This window comes from Mustela nigripes, chromosome 17 (genome assembly GCF_022355385.1).
Source record: "Mustela nigripes isolate SB6536 chromosome 17, MUSNIG.SB6536, whole genome shotgun sequence".
NCBI lineage: Eukaryota > Metazoa > Chordata > Mammalia > Carnivora > Mustelidae > Mustela > Mustela nigripes.
In genome coordinates, this window is record NC_081573.1 from 57,836,774 (window position 1) to 57,845,516 (window position 8,743).

The 8,743-nt window shown below is 61.4% G+C and overlaps 3 protein-coding genes across 4 annotated transcripts in view; 2 read left to right on the forward strand and 1 right to left on the reverse strand.

The window, feature by feature from the left end:
- Positions 1 to 2,192, reverse strand: part of FBXO31 (F-box protein 31) — a 40,011-nt gene extending 37,819 nt beyond the window's left edge. The window contains exon 1 of the mRNA XM_059383299.1: positions 1,829 to 2,192. Within this exon, the coding sequence (XP_059239282.1) occupies positions 1,829 to 2,177 (349 nt within the window). The 5' untranslated portion in view covers positions 2,178 to 2,192. The remainder of the gene's footprint in view (positions 1 to 1,828) is intronic.
- Positions 2,176 to 8,448, forward strand: LOC132004979 (collagen alpha-1(I) chain-like). The gene is made up of 2 exons (XM_059381640.1): positions 2,176 to 3,070; positions 7,487 to 8,448. The coding sequence occupies exons 1-2, from the start codon at positions 2,176 to 2,178 to the stop codon at positions 8,446 to 8,448; spliced, it is 1,857 nt and encodes a 618-aa protein (XP_059237623.1).
- Positions 8,420 to 8,743, forward strand: part of MAP1LC3B (microtubule associated protein 1 light chain 3 beta) — an 18,084-nt gene continuing 17,760 nt past the window's right edge. Inside the window, exon 1 of one of the 2 annotated variants that reach the window (XM_059383301.1) lies at positions 8,420 to 8,606. In XM_059383301.1, the coding sequence (XP_059239284.1) occupies positions 8,567 to 8,606 (40 nt within the window). In that variant the 5' untranslated portion in view covers positions 8,420 to 8,566. The remainder of the gene's footprint in view (positions 8,607 to 8,743) is intronic. The other variant, XM_059383300.1, reaches the window with a different exon arrangement.

The window sequence follows — 8,743 nt, forward strand, 5'->3', positions numbered from 1 at the left end:
AAGGCCTGCAGTCCTGAATCTGTCCCCCGGCTTCCTTCTACACCTTCATCAGGACTTCGTACGCTCCCATTAGCCACTGAGAATTCAGCCTGAACTCTAACCCCTGGGAGTTTTGTTCTGGGTGGGTTTTTGTTGAAATTTTATTTATTTATTCGACAGAGATCGCAAGTAGGCAGAGAGGCAGGCAGAGAGAGAGGGGGAAGTAGACTCCCTGCTGAGCAGAGAGCCCAATGCGGGGATTCGATCCCAGGACCCTGAGATCATGACCTGAGCTGAAGGCAGAGGCTTAACCCACTGAGCCACCCAGGCGCCCCTGCCAGTGAGTTTTAACCCCTACCACACCTTCAAGCCTTGATTACACAAATGTCTCTGTGAGTCTCTGGCCCTACAGTTGAGCTAGTTGTGTTCCAGCTCCCCTGAGACGAACCCACCTGAAACCAGCACCCAGGTCTGGCTGACCCACCGAGGAAGCACAACAACCGTCTGCGATGGGTCTGGGTCTTAGAAGTGTACAGAAAGCAGACGACAGCGGACAACAAAGCAAAGGGAAAGGCAGCATTCACAGAGAAATGTCCAAAGAAATGCACGTGCCCCGCAGTGACAAAAGGTTAATACTGCTCACCTTCAGAGAGGCCTTACAAATTTTCTTTTAAGATTTTATTTATTTATTTGACAACAGAGAGGTCACAAGCAGGCAGAGAGGCAGAGAGAGAGGAGGAAGCAGGGTCCCGCTGAGCAGAGAGCCCGATGCGGGGCTCGATCCCAGGACCCTGGATCATGACCTGAGCCACCCAGGCAGCCCGTCTTACAAATTTCTAACACAAAAAGACCCTTAAAAAGACGAATTAACAACACACCAATAAGGAGTCCCAAGAGATGCAATAAAACGGCCGGAAGTCTTGTGTTCTTTCAGCCTAGGCCTGCAGAGGCAGCACGTCCCCAACACCCCTGGGAAGGCGGCGAAGCGCGTCCAGCGTCTCAAGCACCGCGCCGAGGCCGCCTGCAGAGCAAACCCGGCGCCTGAGCCCTGAGCCTGGCCGCAGCCACGGGACGGCCGGGCCCTCGCTGGGGGCGTCGGGGCGGACAGGCCGCTCGGCACCGCCTGCGGACGCACATTCCGACGGCCGGGCAGCGGGCTCCACCGCGGCCGGCCGGGCTCCCGCAGGACGCGCACGGAGCCGCCGGTCCCCGCCGTCCCCGCGGGACCGCACACAGCCGCCCGCACAGCCGCCCGCACAGCCGCCGCCGACGGAGACGCCGCGCGCTCGGGGGTCCGCGGGCGCCGCTCCGGGGCAGAGGGACGCCGCGGAGCCCGAGCTCTCCGCGCCCCGGCGGTCCGGGGACCGCTGACGGCGACGACCGGCGCCGACCCCACGCGGGCGCGTCCCGAGCGGGTCCCCGCGACGGCGGCGGGTCCCGAGCGCCCCGACTCCGCACCGGCGCGCGCACGCGGGGAGCCCCGAAGGCCGGCGACGCAGCCCTTTCCTCCCGGCCCCGCCGCCCGCGGACCCCCGCACTCCCGGCCCCGCCGCCCGCAGCCGCCGGCCGCACCCCCCGCCCTCCTCTGCGCCGCCCCCCGAGGCCCGGGGACCGGCGGCGGCGTCCACGCGCGTCAGCCCGCGGCGGCGTCCACGCGGCCCCAGCTCGGGCGGCCACCGCGTCGCCGGGCGGTGTCCCCAGCCGGGGACCCCGCCGCCCCGGACCCCGGACCCCGAACCCGGCGCCGTGGGGGGAGGGGCGGGGGCGCCCGGAGCCCCCGCCGCGGCCGGCCGCGCCCCCCCCGCGCCCCGGTCGTGGGCGGCCCCCGGGCCCCGGCCGGCGCGCTCACCCTCCCGGCAGCGCCGCCGCCAGATGGTGTCGGTGTGCAGGATGCGGCGGAACCTGGTGCAGACGCGGGCCAGGCTGGGCAGGTCGGTGCCCGGCAGCGACGCGAAGATCTCCACCAGCAGCTCGGGCGGCAGCTCCAGCAGCGAGCAGCGCGCGGCGGACTGCGGGCCCGCGCCCCGACCGCCCGGCGCCCCCGCCGCGGCCGCCGCGCCCGCCTCGATGCGCTCCTCCTCGGGGTCCGTGTCCGGCTCGCTGTCGGCCGCCGCCGCCTCGGCCGGGCCCCCGCGCGGCTGGCGGCGCCGACACCCCCGCGACGGGCCCACGCCGCAGAGCCGAGCGCACACCGCCATGCCGGCGCGAGGGACGGCCGCCGCCTGTGCGCACGCGCCGCCGGGAGCCGAGCCCCGCCTCCGCGAGCGGGGCGGGGCGCGCCGGGCCCGCCCACGAGCCGGGGCCACGCCCCCGCGCCCCGTCGGCCACGCCCGCCGCCGCGCGCGCAGAGGGCCCGCTCCCCGCGGCCCAGCCGCCCCCGGACGCCTTGGGGTCTCGGGCCGGGGTCGCGCGCCTGGGCGCGGCTCGGGGAAGACTCACCGGCGGCGGCTCCAGCTCGCACGACGGCAGCCCCCTCCCGACCGGCGACGTGTGCGACCGAGCACAGCCCCGCCTGCAGCGAACCGGCCGACGCCCTCCCCCTGCGCTCCGGGGTCGCGGCGCCGTGCGCCCGGCCCGCGTGACCGACGGCCCGAGGAGCCCGAGGTTGTCCCCCGAGAGCCCCCCCACGACGGCCCGAGGATCCCACCGGACGCTCTCCCCCCACCACCCCCCCAGGACGGCCTGAGCACCCACCGAGGTCCCCCGGGACTCCCCAGAATGTCCCCGAGGACCCCCTGGAGGTTCGCCCCCGACCCGCGGCACTCCTCCGGAGGATGTCCCGAGAGCGCTAGCACCGCAGCCGCGAGGACTAGGCAGGGTGGCGCCCGGGCCAGTCCAGGGCAGCGGGGCGGGTTTGTCCAGCGCTCCGGACCTGGCGAAGCCGGAGAGAAGCCCGAAGTCTGCCCGTCGGACTCTGCGACCCGACGTGCCCTCGCTTCCTCCCGCGCTGCAATGAGGGGGAAATCGGGCTGTGGACCAAGACACGCGCTCCGGCCTCGTCGCCAGCGGTCTTCGGTGGCCCTGGTGACCTTGCTGACTGCGACCCAGGGCACGTGTGTCCCAGAAGGCGCGGCCCAACCGGAGAGACTGTGTACCGCCGTCTCGTGACCGCCGCTTGCCTTAAATAGCTCACAGCAACGAGAACCCGTCCTTACGACTTGTTTCCAGAGAGTCAGGCCCCGACGGTGGGTGTGGGTACGGGACCCGCTCTCCAGCACAGCCCTGAAGCCCCGAGGGACACGGCCCTGAAGCCCAGAGGGACTGCCCTAGTCTAAAGGGAGGCCTAGAATGCCCGGCCAGTGCCCAGTGTTTTCTGGGCAAGGGTGGTGGTCTTGCTAATAAGAAATTAATGACCTTGCAGCTCCCACAAATTGCTCAGTAGTCAGGACCGCCTCCTTAGGGAGATCTCAAGGTGGGGAGGAAATCCAGTAGTCAGGGAAGCACATCTTCTAAGAAAAATGACAAAACTGGGACACCTGGGTGGCTCAGTGGTGATAAAGCCTCTGTCTTCCGCTCACGTCATGATCCCAAGGTCCTGGAATTGAGCCCCACATGGGGCTCTCTGCTCCCCCGGCCCCCCCAGCCTGCCTCTCTGCCTACTTGTGATCTTTGTCTGTCAAATAAATAAATAAAATCTTTTAAGAAATGACAAAACAGAATGTTGACCCGCTTGGGTCCACACAGTTGAAAGCCAACACCTACCTGACCCCTCTGCACCTAGCCCGCTTTTCGGTCCGGCCTCCCCACCGGCTTCACAGCACTCAAGCTGGTAGTAACACAGGCCCAAAAGCTGACTCCTCCTGACACTTACTTATTTAAAGGTCTTTAATGACCCCACTGACTCCTCATCACGTCACACATCATTGCCCAGTGTGCCCTCCAGGCCTAACCCCACAGCCATCTCTTCAGGGAAGCCATCCGATAATTCAAGGTCCTCAGCCAAGTCCCGTCTCCTCTACCAGGAAGACCCATCTCCTGACCCTGTGCCACTAGAAAGCCAACCCTCCTCCTCCTTGTCCCCAGATGGCATTTCCTAGGAAGGATGTTCTCTTTTTCACATTGTTTTATTGTAAACACTTGCTGCCTTTTGTACCAATCTCCCTAGAAATCTCCCTTGTCACGTGATAGATATGCTAACACACACCAAGCCGTCAGGGAGTGTTTACTAAATGCTGAGTGAAAACAAAAACAAACAAAAAAAAAACTGGCTTAAAAGACTAAAAAGTGAGAAACATGAACCAAACAGATTTAGAGAAGCCTGGTGGGACAGTGTTATCATCCAAGCTCGGAAGGATTTCAGTGAGCAGAAATGCATGAACTCATGTGATAAACTTTTGCAGCATGCCCGCAGAGCCTGCCTGTGTGCTGTGTTCCGCGTAGATCTATACATTCTAAAGGATAATCCTTGCCACATTTTTGATTGGTTTGGTTTCTAATTCTGTCCACCCCCAAGTAGGCAGTTTTCTCCCAGAGGAGCTTAGAGTCCTTGTACAGAGTAATCTGGTTAATTTTCATCAGAAGAATCATTAAACTATTTTTTTAAAGATTCTATTTATCCATGAGAGAGAGAATGCGCGCGAAAGCACAAGCAGGGAGAGGACCAGAGGGAGAGGGAGAAGCAGGCTCCCCAGGTGAGCAGGGAGCTGGACCCACGGCTCTCTACCCCAGGACTCTGGCATCACAATCACAACCTGAGCTAAAGGCAGATGTTTAACCAACTGAACCACCCAGGTGCCCCAAACGGTTAAACTATTCTGTTTATGGTTTGGATTATGCAACTACACAGGTAGGCAGACCTATCTGAATCTATACATCCTTGAGAGCAGGACTAACAGAAGGCCGTGTACAATAACCCAGTCCAAGATGTGAAGGACTGAATTCGTGCTAACCAGATAGAAACGTAGCTGTGGGAGCGCGGGTAACCCCTAGGCAAGAAGGAACCCAAGGGGAAAGGTCTTGGGTAGCAGATAATTATTACACACCCAACCCCGAAAGCTTTGTGTGTCCTGAACACTTTTATAGTCCCTTATGTATAACACATCCCATACTAACAACACTAAGGACGAAACGGTTAGAGCAAAAGGAGAAAAAAACTAGATAAAAGTGACCGTTTAACACTAGATGGGATTATAATAATGAACTCTTTGTTATGGAAAAGTGATGGTGGCTAAGGAGATGAGCAGATTACAGGGCAGGCTATTTCTCAGTGGGTTCCCCGGAAGTGCCAGAAACTAGTGTTTCCGGGAGCTGAGTAAACTGTTAACTTTACCCACTGTGGTTCTCTCGACCCAGATGGGAAGAGTGACGTCCTACCCGTTGCTCAGAAGAAACAGCCGAGGTATTGGGAGGAAAGGAGAATGCTGAAAGGCCAAACAAGAGGGCCAGGGACCCCCCAGAGATGCTTCCCGTAACAGTCCCATACATGGGCAAAAGCTGGACCGACAGCAGTCCTGGAGGGTCTGCTTAGAATTAAGCTGCAACGAAAACCTGTGCAATGCCAAGTCAGCTGTTCATGCTCATTTCGGAAACAGTCCCAGGCTGTGTGGGTGACTGGGGACGGCTTTCCTGCCTGCGACTGCCTGCGGGTTTCTGAAGGTCCATCGGACCCAGCTTCGCCGGAGAGGACGGGCTGCCCAAGGTGCCTCTCCCCGCTGCGGACAGGGCCTGCGAGGACCCAGCACCCAGCGGAGACGCTGCTCTGACCGGCCATCCACGAGGGGTGGGCCTCACAATCCTCCTGACCAAATCCTTTCTGAGAATAGCCCCTGCCCCCCGCTCTTGAGCAATACTTGTTTGTGTACTTGTTCTAAGGAGCAGCTGACACAGGACTGATAGGACAGCGGGCCAATAGTTGCCCAGACGTCCCCAAGGCTGGACTATCTCTTCCTATCAGAGGGCAGAGAGGTGGGACAGGCCAGGCCCGCCAGGGGAGCTGAACAGCTTCTTGGTTTGACTTGTCTTCCATGTCGTGTGTGGCAAAAATAATATGTCCCGCACCGCGCGTAATGTTTCGTGCCTGTTTAACAGATTCGTAGAAATAGCTAGACATCACGATTTACAGCCATGGTAGGTCACTAAGGCTGGAGGCAGCGCGTTCAGTTTTCAGGTTACCTTATTTTGTCCACAATTATGGTCATTTCCTATTATGGAAAAGGGAAGAGGGTCGAGTTACTTAAAAACTGACACCATACGGCTTTCTAGAATAATATGCTGGTAGTTTAAAGGCACCAGGAGATTCCTGGAGAAAACATTTAATAAATTTAAAGATGTGTTCTTGCTTTCCTGCTTTATGTGGATTATTTTAAGAAACGGTATTGTTATTCATTTAAAAATACATCATACTATGCTTATATTAAGGAGATTAAAATAATTCAGGAATAATATTACCACTCTGAAAATTATTCACTATGTCAGACTTCTATGAAACTGCAGTCCGAGGGCACACGAAATTTTTCTAAGCTACTTTTTAATCTATAGGTTAATGTAAGTTAATAAACTTTAGAGATATAATATATATATTATGAATATGCGATTCTTACATGGAGATTATGTGTATGAGACACCTTTACCTGCCTCCAGCCTTGGATGATTTTCTGAGAAACATACAGGGAGATGGGGTGTCAGATCAAGCGGGAATTCAAGGTTAGGGGATGACTTTAGCAGTCACTGTAAACGCGGACGTCAGTACTTGAAAGCCACAGTGATCCTTCCAATCACCAGCACAGCCCTTGAAATCTATCCCTCTGTGGCTGTGAACCCAAGGTCTTGGGCAATTTGGTAAAGCTTTCTGGATGCCCAAGGGACTGGGGAAATATGAAACTCTCCTTCCCTTCCCCCAAACTCCATATGCAGATAATTGATTTTTTTTTTTTCCGTCTTGCATTTGGAACAACTGTCCAGCAAGAGAACGAAAAGTCCATTTCTTACAAAAGAGCCATTAAGCCAAGAAAGCAGCTGATCGGTCAATCCTTAGTAAAAACAACAACAAAACTCCAGAAAAGAAAGCAGCACAGTCCATGCTTTTCTTCTTCTTCTTCTTCTTTTTTTTAAGTTTTATTGATTTATTTTAGAGAAAGAGGGGGGTGGGGGCAGACAGAGAATCAGACTCTCAAGCAGACCCCCTGCTCCCGGGGGAGCCTGACACGGATCTCACGACCAGGAGATCATGACAGGAGCCAACGTCAAGAGTCCCCTGGCCAACCAACTGACCCCCCAGGGGCCCCCGAGGGCTCTTTAAGACTCCAACCCTGGGGCACCTGGGTGGCTCAGGTCATGGTCTCAGGGACCTGGGATGGAGCCCCGCATCGGGCTCTCTGGCCCGGGGGGGGGGGGGGGGTGGTGGAAGCCTGCTTCCCCCCGCCGCCCCCGCCTGCCTCTCTGCCTACCTGTGATCTGTCAAATAAATAAATAAAATAGTTAAAAAAAAAAAAAAAAAGACTTCAACCCTGACCACTTCGTTGGGCAGAAGGAAGGCGCGTAACACGCACGGACTGACTTTTTCCTCCAGTTTTCAGGGACGGAACACGAAACATTGCAGACAGCCCCGTGGAACCCAGGCCCCTCCGCGGCTCCGGGCACCGGACAGCGCGGCCCAGCGCGGCCGCCTCGGGGCTGTGCGAGGTGACGAACGCGACCCCGCGGGGAGGACCGCGGCCGGAGGGGAACCGCGGACACCGCCGTCGGCCGCGGGAGGACGAGCCGCCGCTGACCCCGCGGCTCCGGCCGGGGCGTCCCCGCGGGGCCGAAATGCCGGCCCCGCTGTCCCGGCCCCGAGGACGACGTTCCGGACGCGTGCGGGTGCGGGTGCGGGTGCGGGCGCGCGGACACCCGCCAGCGGACACCGGCGTGCGGCCTGCGGACCGGGCGCCAGCGGACACCGGCCTGCGGACCGGGGGGCCGGCGGACACCGGCGTGCGGCCTGCGGACCGGGCGCCTGCGGACACCGGCGTGCGGCCTGCGGACCGGGCGGCGGCCCCACAGCGGCGCGGCGGCCGAGGGCCCCGCACGGTCCCCCGCGCGCTCGCCCGCGACCCCCAGGCTCCGGAGGCCGTGAGCGGGGGCCGCCCGGGAGCCGCTGCCCACGCGCTCGACGGCGACCGGGGCGCACGCGGACGAGCGACCCGCAGCCCCCGGACCCGCGGCGGGAGCGCGCCACGGCCGTGCTTTCGGGCTGAGCGTTCTCGGCCTCGGCACACGGAGCGGGCGCACGAGGGACGCGGGGTCCGCCAGAGCAGCCGGGCCACGCGGGACTTCGGCGCGGGGACGGCGGGAGCCCCCAGCCCACCCTCCCGCGGGCGCTCCCGGACCTGGGCGCCGGTCCCCCGGCCCGCGCGCCTGCGCACCGCGGACGCCTGGCTGCGCATGCGCGCGGCCTCGCTTCCGCCACGCCCGCCATGGCGGCGGAGGCAGCCGGCCTTGGCCCCGCCCCTCGGGACGCCGCGCCGGTCACCTGACGCGGCTGCGGGCTGAAGACACACAAGGGAAGTCGCCGTCGCTCAGTCGGGTCTTCTCTCGCCGCCGCCGCCGCCGCAGCCGTCCGCAGCCCCCGCGACCCGCCGCCTCACTGCGTCCGCCCCGCGCCCGCGCCATGCCGTCGGAGAAGACCTTCAAGCAGCGCCGCACCTTCGGTGGGTGCCGCCGCGGGGGGCCGAGGGGACGGAGGCGGCAGCCGGGTCGGCCGGGGTCGGCGACGGCCGGGGCGGGGGCCGCGGCGGGCTGCGCGGGGGCCGGGGCTGGACGTGGGCTGCGCGGGCGGCGACCCGGG